Below are 17235 nucleotides of genomic sequence, written 5' to 3'. Positions count from 1 at the left end.
GCGACCTTTATTAGCATAATGTCAGTTATTTAGACTAAACTCTGCAGTTTGAATGGTTGTAATAGAGGTCGTTCTGGTTGTCCTCAGAGCAATGATTTTTCTTCTTGCTGCTTCACCTGAAGGCATGGGATTGTGGGACAGTTCAGCTTGCTCAAATTTGTTTTTGTGCAAAACCATATCTTACAGAAGTGCAGCCCATAAACATTATGCAAAGCTGTTAAAAGCATCTTGGAGTCCAATGATACAGTGAGTTTCAAAATTAACTTGAAATAATAGAGCCTTAATGACTGATTAGAGTTGGAGTCAGGAGACACATGTATGTTATTGTGTTTCCAAGGATTCCTATGTAGGGAAAAACAGCTCTGCCAAGCACAATGACAGTTGTATTTATGGACTTTCTGGATAAGGCATCATCCTCTGACCTTTTGCAGACATAACAAAAGTGCATTTCACATCGAAGAGTTATAGATGCAGACACACGATTGTCTGCTTGCTTATATGTCATTCATTATCTTTGAGAAAGGTGACGGAGCATTATTGGTCAGTGCTAAGCAGACACAGTTGTTTTCCCAGTGCATTTAATTAACCAGTATCTGTCTGTTCTTCTTCTCTGCTCATGGTCTGGGGTCATTCTATGAAGCCTGTGCGTATTAGGTATATTATTTACATAATGTTGAGTGTATTGCTCTGTGTCATGAATGTAATCCTGTGTAAACTGTGATGCCTGTAAACTTGTTTTTTTCTATTTATTCTATTCTGGCCTTTGTGGAAGGTAACAGAGCCATCCTTTGGAGCTCCCTTACTCCGTGGGGGTTTATTGATCAGGGAGCAGCTGTGCCATGTTATCTGGACTATAATAATGTGTGGACTACATAGTTCTCAATGGGAGAAACTAAGGGGTGAAGGAAGAAGGACAGCGTTATTTATTTATGGCGAGGTTCTGTTGTGTATCTTCCTGAGACAGACATGGGTTACTGAAAACCATCAATGTCGTTGCATATTTCTTCCTTGTTGAAGAATCGGATAAACGTGATATTCAGGACAAAGTGTCAGTTTCCCGGTCACAAGAAATAATCATTATTTCCTCTTCTTTTCTGTGTTTATTATTCGGATTCTAGTTATCAGTTTTTTTTCTCATTCATAAGTTAAAAAAATTCTTTCAAAGTGCAATCATTTTTAGTTCTACTTTTTCACCATGTATGTCATACATTTAAACGAACTGAAGTACATTATTCTTGAAACAGAAGAATTTATTGTAATCTAAATCTTAAATCTCTCCCCAGTGCAGCCAAAATAATGTTGTTCTAGCTTGTTGAAACTGCATCAATTAAACATGATGAAGTCTTCTGCGGACAACGTGAAACAAAATGAATTTGCTGGCAATTTAAGTGACTAGCTAAGTAGAGAATAAAGAGTTGCTTGTATGAGAAATAAAGTGGCTAAACATCTTTTTCTGTAGGAAAGGAGCTAAAGCTAGTCAGTGGTCAGCTAAATCACAGCTAGAGACCACAGAACTGCAGATACAAAATAAGCATTTTCTTTTAACTTGAAAAAGGAGAGCATGAACATTCCTTGCCTGTGAACCAGTATATCTACACCAATCTGCTTTGCTTGCTCTTACTACATGAGACAGATGTTATGAGAATACTAGTCACAAAAATTTAAGCAGTAGTGTCCCAATTATCCAGTCATCAGTTACCAGGCCTACCATGTTATCTGGCCACAGGTATTTTTTGTCATTTTTATTCATAAAAGAATATTTTGCAAAATGCCTTTGCAAAAAAATCAAATACAGTTGCAAATATGCATTTGTTTGAAAACAGTTTAGAATTTTGTGCAGCATCAAGGAGTGATGTTTGCCCCTTTCTGAACATACTCCAACTTACTCCACACTGAAACTCGTTTCCTTTTCTTTTACTTTTGTTATGTGCTAAGTGGTAACAACGGACGAAAAAAGAAAGTTTGGTTTCCATGGAACTGAAACTTAAAGCCAAAAAAAAGAGTGGCTAGGGAATTTTAAAAACATTCAAATAGTGATTACTGCCTATGGTTGAAAATAAATAACAGTTCTTGTAGTATTTTATTTAATTACTAACAATATGTTTCCAAATATAGCTCAGCATTCAGCATTAAACCTAACCCTTAAAAAATTAATTACTAATTAATTACTTATTTTAATTACTCATTTTCTAATATTCTCTGGTCTGATGCTAAATTTTATCAGTTAGTATCCAAAAAACCATACAAATTTCTATAGTAAAGTTTTATTTTAAAACATTTTAGATTATTTTACAACATTTTTCTACTGGGGTGCTGTATGTACATTACAGTAAAAATGACAATAAATCACAGTCATAGCAGAAGGCTACAGTGAACGAATCTTCTCTTTGCTGTAGCGGGCACATTCAGTAGTGTACTGCAGTACCAGCGCAACATTATCTTTAAAAAACCTTTTATAATCATAAAAGACAGGAGTTTTTTAATAAAAATATAAAAATACACTTTTCAGTTAAAATATGTCCCCCTCTGATTCAAGCATCGTGTCCTACAGCAAGACATAGCCTTAAGCAATGAATTTTGGAAATAATATATGAAGGGGGCCTTATGTAAATCTTTGTTTTATATATGGGGTACAGAACTGCAGACCCTGTCTTTCGTACCAAATAATAAGCAATAATTATGTGCCTTTGCATTCATTTCATTCTATGCATATAAAACAAGTTTTGGAAAACCCTCCTCATCCACATGCACTCACACTAATAAAATCCCTGCTTTCATTGTGTCATGACCTTGCACATCTCTGCCTGATTAGCACAGTGCTGTCATTTGGTTTGAACCTATGGGTCAGAACACAGTTGATCACTTTTTAACATCCTTTTCTCACTTAACAAGGTTAATTCATTCAGGGGTATCACCCTGTTCAGAAAAATCACCATTTTACCTACGGGTTAAACAGTATTTCCTGGATTAAAAATTTGTAAAATCTAAAGTTAATTTAAATACCAAAAAGCAGGGATTTTTTTGCATGACATTTATAACGCCAACATATTTGTATAATATTCATAACAAAATTTCTTATTTCTACCTTGTCTAATGTTCTGTTTTCAGTGATTCATGCAGTTATTCATAATGTACTAGACTTTTGTCCTGTGTAGGGCTGAGGAGGTCCAGAGTCTATATAGGGAGCTTAGGCATTAGACATTTTGATTATTTGGATGTTTGTAACATGCAAACAAGTTTGCAAGATCCTGTTATTCACTTTGCAAAGCACACCAACATTGTAGCATTAATGGCTCTATATATTTATTTACTAATAAATTTTTGATCCACGCTATTGTTGTAGTACCCTTGAGCAGGGTCCTTGAATTGCTCAAGAAAAATTTGTAATTAAGCTTAACATTGTAAATCACTTTGGAGAAAAACATCTGCTAAATGAATGAATTATAATAACAGTTCTGAATCTGTTGTTACAGTTGTAACATTAGGCTTACCTTAATCAGTGATTTTGATGGGTTCAGAATGTCAGTGTGGTAGGATGTAGAAAGTATATAGTTGGTTTTATTATGGAAGAAGTGTGTCTGTGTAAAAAAAAAAAAAAAAACCAGCTTTCAGGAATTTCTGTGTATTAAAAGAAATCAGTCCGGTCACCAGCATTCCAACCCTGTTCATATGCTAGTGGTCTTTGTTACTATGATAATGTAGGGGTTAATACACCAGATATGTTTCTTTGCCCCAAATCATCTGATGCAAACCCCTGTACGAATGAAATACCTGTCATGAAACTAAAATAACTGCCTAACAGACAAAATTACTGATGTACTGAATAATGAGCCTGTGGTGTAAAAAGTTTTCATAAGTGGCTGTAGCAGTTTTTCTTTGTACAGGACTCACTTACATGAGGGCTTTGTGTAATAACAAGCAATGGATTTATGAAGTTGTTCTGTTTCAGTGATTCTTGTGCAGAATGCTTGCTGTTTTATTATAAATAAATTTGATCATTTGATCATTTAATTGCATTGAAACCAGTAGTAATTTCATGGTCTTAATACTATGGATAATGTTATTGCGCAAAGACTGTATAAGATGTATAGAAGTTGGTGAATCGGATGCGTGGGCAAACGGGGCTAAACATCCTGACAGTCTTATCTCACCCCCAGGTGTTCACTACATACTCGAACGAGGACTATGACCGGCGCAATGACGACGTGGACCCTATGGCTGCTTCAGCAGAGTATGAGCTGGAAAAGAGGGTGGAGAGGCTGGATCTGTTCCCTGTGGAACTGGAGAAAGGTGCAGTTCTCTGTGCTGTTTGAAAGCTTCCTTCACCTGGACAGAAACTGGATGGCAACCTTACAGTATATTCCTAGATATCCACTGATCTGCATTCCAGAGAATATTGAAGCTCTGTGCTGAGTTTGTAATCCTTTCCTCCCACAGATGGAGATGGCTTGGGGATCAGCATTATTGGAATGGGTGCGGGGGCAGACATGGGCCTTGAGAAGCTGGGAATTTTTGTCAAGACAGTCACCGAAGGAGGGGCCGCACACAGGGATGGCAGGTATGTAAAGGGGAGGGGTTTCACATTTCCTTCTGTTGTCAAAGTGTCATAGGAGTACACATTGCAGCAATGTTCCATTAACCATCCCCAGTGTCTGTTTAAAACTTTCCATAAATGAGCCCTTTATTGAAATGCTTGGGCGGCCTTACAGTGCTATCTGTTGGCTGCATTTACCTGCAGCTTTGCTGACAGGAGCTTTGTGGCTGCAGCCAGGCCCCTCTTGCATCTGGTGTTTTTTGTAGAGGTTGCTGGGAATGGCAAATGGTTTTTATATAGCTGTTAATAATCACAGTAAAATACTATTTCAGTAAGCTTTCCATAAAGACTAGCAGATCATTTTTGGTGTGGTCACCAGAATCAAAATTTCATTGTGATTTTATTGTTCCATTAATTACCTTTTTCTGTGTCTAAAAACAGTTTGCATATCTGAATTCGGTTATTTGCTAGCTTGTGGTAAGCTTATTAAATCTTCTACTCATTGAAAAACAAGTGTCACTGAAACTTATTGTGCAAATTAGTAAATGCCAAAACCAGCGGAGGTCTGTTCTGAGTCCAGTGATTGTACTTTCTTATAACATTTTCCATTAGGATTCAGGTGAATGACCTGATTGTTGAGGTGGATGGCACCAGCCTGGTTGGGGTAACTCAGAGTTTTGCTGCATCTGTCTTGAGGAATACCACTGGCAAAGTGAGGTGAGCTCGCACTTTTATTTGTGTCTCATTTGGAAAAATATGTCATCCAGAGACCACTGTGTCCCTCACAGTATACCACTCTCTTCATCACTGTAGTCAATGCATCCACTGAGTATCAGTTTGGACATGCAACCATGATCATCTTCTGCAGTGGGTTTCTTGGGTTTAAATCTGTGCTCTGAAGTGCACAGTTCTGTAGAACTGGATCCATTTGCCCTTTTACATTGTGCTCTACCGCATTATGTTGATGTTATGGTGATGGCTCGGCCCATACTGCTTTCTTACTAGGCACCATTGATGTTTTCCTGTGAAATAAAATTAACACTATTATTCATTACCTTCAGTGCACAGGACTTGTAAAGCACATGGAAAGTACTCACACAAATACGAGGAGAATGTGCAAAATCCACACACTGATCAGATTAGGACCAGTATTTCCTGAAGTCTGAGACCATAATGCAGTAAAAACTTAGCTTAATTAAATCCCCAAACTATAAAAATCTACAAATTACACAAAATCAGGCACCAGTGAGACTGGAGTGCAGCATGCTGTTTTTCTTCAGATGGATGGATTCCAGAGGTGATAGAACTGCTCCACCGGCCCACCCACCCTTCTAATTCAGCTCTCATTCATTATTCAGGGAAGGATGGTCAGCGGTGTGGGCATAATTGTTAGTGTTATTTGACTTGTCCGAGATCGCAAGTCCACGCTGGCCCTGGGCAAAGACACAGCTCCTCCATAATAGATGAGCGATGACAAAGTGGGGCATAGGAGCTAGCAGGTATTAATAAAGCCCTTGTCAGCTATAAATGAGAAAGGGGTGTGTGTTCACCTGTAATTGTGAGTAAATGTAGGAGGGTGTTTTTGTCCGTGAATGTATTTGTCATACCCAAAACGTCACTGTTCTATTTTGACATGGATATAAATTCGCCTCCAGAATTAGTTTGTCCCATGACAGAACCCTTTTTAATTAATGCTTTAAATGAACCTTTAGGTCAAGCCCCCCAGGTGAAGGTTCTAACAGCTGCCCTTTTTACCCCGCAGCTTCAAGGTGTAGGAAGCATTTAATATGCAATATATTGTTAAATGGTATTTTTTACTGGATAGAACACAGAGATTTGAGTTTATATAATAAAAAAGCCATTATTATTTGCTGTTTTTTAAGTTTATCAACAGCTATTATTACAACCCCAATTCCAAAAATGTTGGGACAGTATGGAAAATGCTAATAAAAACAAAAAGGATTGATTTGTAAATTTATTTTGTATCAAAACAAAAACAGTATAAAGACAAGGTATTTTCATGTTTTATCTAATCAGCTGCATTGTTTTTTGAAGATATATGTTTGTTCTGAAATTGATGTCTGCAACACGTTCCAAAAAAGTTGGGACAGTCGAGTGTTTACCAATGTATAACATCACCATGTTTCTTAATAACACTTATTAAGCGTCTGGGCACTGAAGACACCGGTTGGTTAAGTTTAGCAAGCAGAATTTTTCATCATTCATCCATTATACAGGTCTTCAGCTGTGCAATTGTACAGGGCCTTCGTTGCTGTATTTTGCACTTCATTATGAGCCATACATTCTCAGTCGGAGACAGGTCAGGTCTCTAGGCAGATCAGTCTAGTACCCGCACCTTCTGCTTACACAGCCATGCACTTGTAATCCGGGCAGAATACAGTTTGGCATCGTCCTGCTGGAAAATGTAGGGATGTCCCTGGAAAAGATGACATCTGGATGGTAGCATATGTTGCTCCAAAATTTGTACATATCTATCTATGTTAATGGTCCCATTACAGAAGTGCAAGTTACTCATGCCATGGGCATTGACACACCCCTTTACCATGACAGACGCTGACTTTTGGACCTGGCATTGATTACAGCCTGGATGGTCCTTTTCCTCTTTGGCCTGGAGAACACAATGGCTGTTTTTTCCGAAAACTATTTGAAATGTTGACTCATCGGACCACAAAACACGATTCCACTGAGCTACTGTTCATCTCAGATGAGACTGAGGCCAGAGAAGTCTGTGGCACTTCTGGATCGTGTTGATGTAAGGCTTCTACTTTGCATAGTAAAGCCTTAACTTGCGTCTGTGGATGCAACGACAAGGGATGGTGACTGACAAAAATTTACTACAGTATTCCCGAGCCCATGTCATGATATCCATTACAGACACATGACAGTTTTTAAAACAGTGATGTCTGTGGGGTTGGAACTAATGTACATTTGGGAGTGGTTTTTGGCCTTGTCTTTTATGCACCGAGGTTTGACCAGGTTCCTTGAATCTTTTCATTGTATTGTGCACTGTAGAGGGTGAAATGCCCAAAATCCAACCAGTTTGTCCTTAGGGAAAGTTGTTTTCAAAGTGCTGGATTATTCACTGACACATCTGTTGACATTGATGAGCTTTAACGCCATCCTTGCTCTTGAAGGACTAGGGCTTTTTCGGAGGCTACTTATATACTAGAACACGATTTCCTTACATATTTAGCATCACCTGTTTCACTTCACCTTGTTATTTCAACTTGTCACATTGTTATTAGTCCTAAACTACCCCTGTCCCAACTTTTTTGGAAAGTGTTGCAGGCATCAATTTCAGAATAAACATATCTTCAAAAAGAATGCAGCTGATTAGGTAAAACATGAAAATATCTTGTCTTTATACTGTTTTTGTTTGAATACAAGTCAAAGTAAAGTTACAAATCACTCCTTTTTGTTTTTATTAGCATTTTCCATACTGTCCCAACTTTTTTTGAATTGGGGTTGTATGAGGGTTTTGTTTATTTATTAGTTTTAAAACCTAATATTCACAGAAGCAGTTCAGACTTTGAGCCTTGAGACGGTATAGTACGGCTTCACACGGGACAAGTACTGTCAACATTTTTGGTGTTTTTGCCCTTCCTACTTGCAACAATGTCTTCTGCCCTTTCTATACTTGTGTAGAATATTGTCACGCTTATTAGTAACATGTCACATACAGATAAATACTATGATCTGGAGGAAAATGACAGTAGAAATATTCTGTGTGTGCCCACAAGCAGCGGTGGACTTGAAACAGAATAGACATGCTGTAGCAGTGTGTGTTGGAGGAGTGTTTCTTGTGGAGCATACACCTGCTTACGTACATATATTGTATACAGCACACAAATACAGGCCTACACCTGCTTACCATGCTGCTGTTATGCAACCTTAACACATAAACCTTGTTACCATTAACAAACACCCAGTTACCATAACTCCCTTGTTTAAGCCGCTGCCTGACAGTGAGAAAGGACTTGCTCTGGAGCGAGAGACAGAGAAGGGCAAAAACTGTCCTGATCCCCTTCTCCCTGACACCATGCCCAGTCAAAGAGATCCATAATAAAAAAAGCCTTGAGTCAGTGTCCTCTTGTCCCAGAACCAATATATTTGCCACACTTTACTTTGGAGAAAGCAAGTTAAATAAGCGTTTCTTAGTTTTGGGGGGGCAAGGGTGGGGGTGGAAGTGAGCTTGATGCTACTTTTGTATCTAATTGCTAGCCTCTTGCAAACAGCAGTCACACGTTTTCTTCCCTTCTGATGCGTTCCTTCACACCCTTGGTGAGTCACCTTGGATGTCAGTGAGGACACCCTGCTGACTCCTGTCATTGCACCCAAAATGGCCACCTGGAGCCTCATTCTGACCTTATTCCTGCCCCAGCCACCACAGGCAGTGCCAAATCCACTATTTAGGGTTTTGTGAACATTTGGGAACTAAGATGGTGAAATCACGGCATGGCTGGAGTTTGTTAGTCCTTTAAAATCAAGGGCTACCTAAAGTATTTGAGCAGTAGTGACATAATGTAACCCTAGTATACTGCATTGCTGTGATTATATGATGTTTATTTGCAGAGCGATGCAAGCTTTTTTAATGTGGTCAACCTGGCCTTTGGCAAAACATTTAACAATGAATTATCATCTGAGCTGTGAATGACCTCAAAGCACACTTTTAGGCCTTTGTGTTATTTCGTTTCCCATTGTCTCCTAAGTTTGCCATCACTTGTTTTTATGGCTTTCATATATGCTAACCTTATGCAAAAAATTGTTGTGGATCAAGGTAATGACAGCAATTCCATAGCTACAATGTCTTACAAAAATTGCCATTTAAGTAACACCCTTGCGTTGTGTATGCAAAATTCTCAGAACGGTAACATCAGATTTACTTAATTCCATCTACAGTTACACTGGCCATACTGTTTCTGTTTTCATGAATTTCTAGCCATATTAAGTCTGGAAAAGTATTGAAAGCGATCATATTTTCACAGATGTTAAAATACAGAAGCAGACTATGACACAGTTCATTGAGATCGTGCTGTTTGAGAAGTCTTTCACTGTCATGCTGCTTGTTTCCACTCAGGGTCTGTAGTGTTGTGCCCCAGCTACTCATTTGTGACTTAAAGAGAATTGTGCAGCCTCAATAAGTGGAGCCAGAATTATTTAACTGCTGCTAAAGACTGGCTTCTGCAGGAACCACCAAGTGCAGTGATTCAGTAAGCGAAACAGAGGGTCAGATTGGTGTTCTGAAAGTGAAAAATCTGTCAAGATGAGGTGAATGTAAAAACACCTTGGGAAAAGGAGAAAGCACTTCCATGAGAAAATGCTGAACATACAGCTGTATTTTTATCATTGCCGTCGTATACATAACAGCTTGAGGTCCATGAAGCCTTTCATCGGGTTCAGATAGCTGCCAGAGGCCTCTGTGGTCAATCATAAAAGGGTTTTATTTCAAGAAAATGCATATTTCCACTCCTAGAAAATGTGAGTAATATCTTATAAAACCATAGTAGCCTTTAGTTAACATTGATGGTCATTCAGTTTGTGTGTCTATAATGAATGTGTAGCATTAGGTTGCGTATGGGAAATGTACAGTAATTTCAAGGTAATTGGATGTTTTGTTACAGCTTGCAGATTCTGGCTCACATACAAAGCATGTAATTAGATAGAGATTATGTTCGTTTTAGTCGTGGATGGACATCTATTCTTCCTCTTACCATTGTTCACAAAACTGCTAATACACACTTGGCTGCTGTCAGTCTTCACAAGATGCAATGTGTTCTGTAACCACAGCTCAGGAGATATGGAATTCTTTACCCAATGGTCTGCTTTACACCACAAGAGCTTATTATTCTGTCGATCTGATGAAAACCCCTTATAATAGCCATCAGCAGAGAGCTTGGTGTCAGTTGTGATGAATCCACCTGAGATGATGTTGATTGTTTGGTTCTCTTGTGTTTAAGCACAGGTCTCTATATAGGTATCTGACTTTCAAGTAATAAATGTTTTTTGTATGGTTGATTTGGCAGAGCAAAAATAGTCGAGGCAGAAGGTGATGTATCGGTCTCGACATGGTGGGCTCCAGAACTTTGTTTTAATACTATTCATGTAAGGTGTAAATGTTCATGCACCATAACTTTATGATCATGCTCAGATAAGCCTTTACACAGCCGCTACTCCTGTATTGTACGTAAATGTCTGTGTACCTCAACAACAAAAAAAAAAATTGTAGGAAGGTGATCAGAATTTGTCTATTCTGAGTTTTATGTAGCTACTTGTGTTATGAGCATTGGTACATATAGTGGACAGAAACAAACTAACTTTAAGAATCACATGTCTGCAGCTGTCTCTTTCTTCTAATGTAATGCACAAATTGTATTGTCTCTGAGATGTACATCACTTTGGAGAAAAGTGTCTGCTAAATGAATAAATGTAAATGTACTAATAACTTGTGTTTGATGGTTGTTGACTTTGCTAACTGGGCTGTAATTGGTTACTAGGGTTTGACCTATTATGAGCACTCAACACACTGAGGAACCATAGGAAAATGTAGTCTATTAAGTTAAAACTAGGTTAAGGTAATACCCAGCTAAACCACTCATTGTGAAGATTGAATGATTAAAAGGTATAATGTCATTGTTGATGGAAGAGTTATGTACCATCTCCCTGAAATCCTCAATTATTCCTTCTCCTGTTTCTTTAAAAGTTTTAAACCAGAACACTGAGTCACCCAAAGGCAAGAATTAATTTTAGGCAAGAATTTTGTGTCGGGGAAACACGATGAAAGTTTATATACATGTAAAAACCAGTTTTATATCGTGGAAATGTGGGCCTATAATCACTGTTATCTGAGGCTTTGCATATCTTCCCACGTAATGGCTGTCAAGCTGTCTCCCCACACATCAATTCTGATTGGCTGACATTGGTGTTTGCAGGTTCGTGATTGGCCGTGAGAAGCCTGGTGAGCAAAGTGAGGTGGCCCAGCTTATCCAACAGACCCTGGAGCAGGAGCGTTGGCAGCGGGAGATGATGGAACAGCGCTATGCCCATTATGCTGAAGACGAGGACGAGGTAAAGGTAGCCCACAGCTTAAACTACACTTGTTCAGCATGGGTTAAAAGGAAAGGGCACCAATTAGTCTTTTTACTCAGTGACCAATATTCATTCATTCATTCATTCATTCATTCATTTACATTTACATTTATTTACTTAGCAGACGCTTTTCTCCAAAGCGACTTCCAAAGAACTCTACGCAGTGTTATCAGCTCACACATCTCATTCACCAAGGTGACTTACACTACTAGATACACTACTTAAAATGGGTCACTCATCTGTACATCAGTGAAACATTCTCTCTGTGTCATTCACACACTACTATTTATTTATTTATTTATTTTTCACTTAATCAGGCATAGCTCACATTTACTCAGCCCCCCTTAACTCACCAGTTACTCAGTCTCTGTGGATTAGAGGAAGAAGTACCTTGTAACACCATTTACTCAATCTGCATGGATTAAAGGGGAGTATTCAGTTTAGTTATGGATAAGAGGTCTTAACTGCATGTCTTTGCCTTGCTGTGTCACTCCTGTGCTGCAGTATTCTTCTGTCAGTGTTACTTTCTGTAAGCCCATTTCCCTGCCTCTGTGACTTTCTCCGTTTTCTTCATTTGTCACATACAGAAAGTGATTCTGTGTTTTCACTGTAATCTGTGTTAACTCAATAAAACCATTCACACCAAAGAAATATTGGCAGTATAAAATGTCCAAAGTACCAGCTCTGTAAGTAAAGCACTGCTCTGTAAAAACATGGGCAACACGGGCACCACCATGGTGCGGCATATGGGAGCTCAGAGATTAGATTGTTTAAGGATATTCGGTGAAGTCAAACACCTTGGATTGTTTAGACTATGCACAGCCTCCTGTCCCTCAAATAGTGCCCACTTGAAGATCTCTGCCTTTTCTCAGTTATGCCAAATGAGCTCCTGTTCAGCTCCAGGGGAGTGATTTAACACTTCAGATGGAATGAGAGGAGCAATGCCTTCTCATCAGCAGCATTCACCATGTTCACTGTGCCAGCTGGGAAAATGCTTCTGTTGGTTTCTTTTTTTTAAAAAAAAAAAAAAAAAAAAAAAATATAAACTTACTGCACTTGCTCAGAAAAATAACATTAGGTTGCATAACCAGCACAGATGGTGGATTTCATTTATGAAGAGACCGGTCCACCTCCAGCCTGATTAATATTCGGGTTGTTGTCAGTTCTAGGTGTATAATCTCTCAGCTAAGGTCCATTTTTGGTTGGTTTAGAAAAACTGAAATTCATCAAGGTGCTCAGGGCAGGCAATTAATGTTAAAAATGCTTTGCTCCTGTGTTTCTCAAAATGCTTGACAACTGTGTGTTCCCTTTTTGAGCTGAATGGTGAGTTTTGGCACGTGAAAGTGCTGTGACTCATCAGGCAAATCCGAAAACCCCCCCCCCGGAAAGCACACTATTTCATATAGAGTTTACACAGAATGATTTTTACGCTGTTGTACCCTTTGAAGCACAAGAGAAAACCTCTGCAAACACCAGGTTTGTTTCCATGAAAGATGTATTACAGGAGGTGGGCGAAGTGAGGAATAGCTGAATTTTCTAAAAAATGCCTGACCTAATGGAAAAGCTGCCAGTGCTTACTTTGTTCAGCCTTCAAGACTTCTGTGATTGTTTTTGTTTGTGTCTTTCTCATTCTGTGTAGTGAGTATTGGCTTTATATGTATGATTTCTTACAAGGTCTCTGTGTATTCAGACATGAAGTGTGCTTAACAGGTTATCATCTACTTTTCATCTACTTAGCACACATTTGACTTCTATCCACCTCCTCCTAAGACAAGCGATTCTTTGCATCCACATGTTTAACATGGCTTTGTGTAAATACAAAATGGAGGCAGGCCTGCATTCCGGTGTTTGTTTTGTTCTAGTGTGGGTCTCCCTGTTTTGTAGGACCTTTTTGGCCTTGTACAGGTCAGTTGCTCCATCTGTTGGCCAGTGCCTAGAAGTACACAGACAAACACCACAAAATGTATCTGCCGTGAAATGCTTTGCCAGCTGTGAAACACATCTCTGCTGTGAAGTCATGTGGATAATGAGTGGAAGCAATTCTGGGGACTGTGGCAAGTGTTTGTGGACGCAGCTTAAAGTGGTAGTTCCGATCTGGAGGCTGTCCATAGACGTGATGAATGTTCTTTGCAGATGGCTCACATTTCATTCCTGTCTAAAGTGCCAAGTGGTATTGATCCCCAACAGTTCCGCAGCAAGAATGAAGAACTTCCTTACACTAATAGCCTCATTCCTTAGACCCCCTGTTACAGGGCAAGAGACACCAGAGATGGCATCATCTAACAACTTTACCAAGGAGGCTAGTGGGCATCTAGTAACCAAGCATACATTCAGGTTTTTGTACTAATGAGCAAAGTCATGAATCATTTGACACTGTTCGTGAATGGCACAGTTAGCTAGGTGCAGGAACCTTTGTGAATGTAAAATATGAAGGTAAGTTAAAAAGTATCCGCAATAATGTACTGCGATGTTATGTAAAATACTATTTGACTTACACTAGTAGTTCTAGGAAGCCATTGTTATTGTGTTGTAGGGATCTTCCTGTTAACTGAATTTGATGTTCATCCTTTTGGTGTCAAGGATAGGTTCCACAACAAGCAGACAAGCTTCATCAGTTCAATTCATTTCAATTTATTTTTATGGAGCGCTCATTTCACGCAGTGACACAGAGCGCAAATGCTTATGTTTATCTCTCTCTCTCTCCCCACAGACTGGTGAGTATGCCACAGACGAGGAAGAGGAGATGAGCCCCATGTTCCCTAACGCTATCGAAGTGTTCGACCTAGCCGAGAATGAAGACATGCTGTCACCCATGGAGATGGACCCTGAGAAGCTGGCTCACAAATTCAAGGAGGTGGGATTGTGAAGAGACCTTGGGGACACACAGAGGGTGTCATAACTCATCTTCAGATGTTTACAGGGGCTTACTCTGAAGTGTGTAGAATCTGCATATGAGAAAAGCAGGGAGTGACTTGAACCCATTGACCATGTTTTCACCCTGCTGTTACATTGTGGACTGTGTTGAGCTGTCCAGTTCAGAATCCTGCATTTCAATCAAATTCACTGTAAGGGTAATTATACACAGTATTATAATCTCCTGCATCATAAAGTATTTTTTGCTTTGCTCATATCTTGGTCATTTTCAGTCTTCAAGGTTGATAATTAGTTTGTTTAAAAAGCTTGATGGGTTTAATATATGTGAAATTAAACTTTATTAACCTTTCGTGATTGTGGATGACACAATCACAATGCTTTGTTTAATCAGCTAAATGGAAGCATAGCATTAATTTTAAAAAAAAATGTTTTTTTCTTTTAAGCTTCAAATAAAGCATGCTGTCACAGAGGCTGAGATCCAGCAACTGAAAAGGAAGGTAAGCACACAAATCACCTTACATCTCAAACATGTTTTACCAAAACACGGTAGTTAACACTGCTGTTAATCCTGCTTTAATGGCCAGTTCAGTAAACCTGACTGATGATATGGGCAGTAGACTGTGAAGCACATTTCATACAACCCAAGAGTTGAAACCATATTTACAGGACACTGTATTATGGTGTGTAGTAAAATGATAAATAAAGCTGATAAAAAAGACTTGCCATATTTTATAAGTTCTGTTTTACCTGTCTTGCAGTAATGAAAGCAGACAACAAACATGACAGGAGTATTGATTGGTTTATGAAATGTGTGTGCCATAATGCGTAGGCAAATAAATGTCAGCAGGCTTATGCCAAAGGCGTATTGCAGAGCTACGACTACACAGCAGTATTGGATTATGATGTGTGTACAACTGAATACAAACAATTCAGATCAATAGATTAATGATGCATAAAAATGACAACATCATTGCTACTGGTCTAGTAATCAATGGTCAGTTTTGTACAAACAGTGGATAAAATGACATCAGAGAGAATGTCACTCTGTTATCAGTGACTGAGGAAACAGAGGTTACTGTAGGTGGTGGAAAACTGTCCGTGTGTTCCTCAAACCACACTCTGCACTGCAGCTTTGACCTCCTGAAGGATGCTTTTCCAAGAGTGCACAGGCTGTAGACAGTGCGGCTTGAACGCTGCCTTCTAATGGAGGGAGCGGACTAAGGCCAAGTTAGTAAAATGTGACCCATGATATTAATGAAGCGATGAGCTTTTAGCATTGGAATGTCAAGACACAGCATTTCATTGTTTGAGGTCCACACACCCATTGACCATCATTCTCTCTTCTGCTTGACATCACTTTCAAAGTAGCTCCCAGTGATGGATGAGGAAAGTAAAGAGACTAAAACAGAATGATAGCCAGGACCTATTTTTCACAAAAATAAAACTAGTAATAGGCATCCTTTGTGAAGTTCATTCACATGTGCTCAGCAAAATAAAGCTGGAAAGTTGGCCCAGCTTCATGCATCCATGATTGTGTTACCATTATACCATAATACTGTGAAGGTAATTTAGGAGGATAGAAATGAAGATGCTCAACACAAAGTGAAAGATTAGTAGTTATCTACAGCAATGACACCATCAGGTAAAAGCTGTGCTTTGTATGTTTCATGTCAACCTAGGGTCCTGCATCATAGATGTCACACTTCCTTTCACATGTTTTCAGTCACAAGCCAAATCAACTTGTTAATGATTCAGCATTTCAAGACCTCTTCCTTTTCCTCCAGTCTATAGCTCGCATGTCTTATTCTTTTCAATCTCAGGCTGAATCTTTGTCTCTTTGGAAGGTACCTGTGGCCCTCAGTATTTGACTGCTTCTCTCATTAAATATAAACCTTCTGCATTGAATATTTCTATAATATTTCAGGCCAGTTAACCAAACACCCTTTGTAGCTTTTTGCCACTTTGCAGAATAAGTCCACTGAATGAAATGTGACATGCCTGTGTGAGGGACAGTAACAGATGGAACTTGTTTTCTGTCTAACACCCTCATCCACCCATGTTCCCCTCATGCAGCTGGCACATGCAGAGCAGGAGAAGATGCGCTGGCGCATGGAGAAGGCACAGCTGGAGCAAAGCCTGCAGGAGAACAAGGAGCGCATGGAGAAGCTTGAGGGCTACTGGATGGAGGCTCAGAGCCTGTGCCAGGCCGTGGACGAACACCTGAAGGAGACTCAGGCACAGTACCAGACGCTGGAGCGCAAGTACAGCAAGGCCAAACGCCTCATCAAGGAGTACCAACAGAAGTAAGACCTACCCCTAGGCAGCTTAAGTTAATTTTTGAAAACCTTGGTTTGGGGAGAAGAAAACTGCTCTTGTAAGTTACTAAGTGCAGCATAAACAGAGTCGGGCTCCTGGTCCAAACCCAGGAGGCAGCCAGTTAAAAATGACATTTTGTTCTTGTCCCTTCTTTGTGAACCAGTGGAACACAATTATAAAATATACTGTACAGATACATGAACCACATTTTTCGCACAGTTAGTAATGTTGGTTTATTCTAGATTTTTTTAAAAATTTAATGACATCAGTACTGAAAATAGAAAGATAAATTGATACATAAAAATAAAAATGGAATGTCTTACATTATGTACATTTAAGTTCGTTAATAATTATGTACATTACAGTTCAGTCATATTGGGTAAATATATATAATAATACTGTTA

At 39.1% G+C, this 17235-nt stretch overlaps 1 protein-coding gene across 5 annotated transcripts in view; it reads left to right on the top strand.

Moving 5' to 3' along the window:
* Positions 1–17235, top strand: part of LOC108928185 (neurabin-2-like) — a 59081-nt gene that overhangs the window by 35775 nt on the left and 6071 nt on the right. For 3 of the 5 annotated variants that reach the window (XM_018741986.2, XM_018741984.2, XM_029249431.1), the window contains exons 3-9: positions 4158–4290; positions 4438–4558; positions 5147–5251; positions 11485–11626; positions 14352–14495; positions 14959–15012; positions 16589–16818. In XM_018741986.2, coding sequence (XP_018597502.2) covers positions 4158–4290; positions 4438–4558; positions 5147–5251; positions 11485–11626; positions 14352–14495; positions 14959–15012; positions 16589–16818 — 929 coding nt within the window. The remainder of the gene's footprint in view (positions 1–4157; positions 4291–4437; positions 4559–5146; positions 5252–11484; positions 11627–14351; positions 14496–14958; positions 15013–16588; positions 16819–17235) is intronic. The other 2 variants (XM_018741987.2, XM_018741985.2) reach the window with 1 other exon arrangement.

This window comes from Scleropages formosus, chromosome 25 (genome assembly GCF_900964775.1).
Source record: "Scleropages formosus chromosome 25, fSclFor1.1, whole genome shotgun sequence".
Taxonomy (NCBI): Eukaryota; Metazoa; Chordata; class Actinopteri; order Osteoglossiformes; family Osteoglossidae; genus Scleropages; species Scleropages formosus.
The sequence above is the reverse complement of the archived record's forward strand: the minus strand, read 5'-3'. Positions and strand labels throughout refer to the sequence as shown.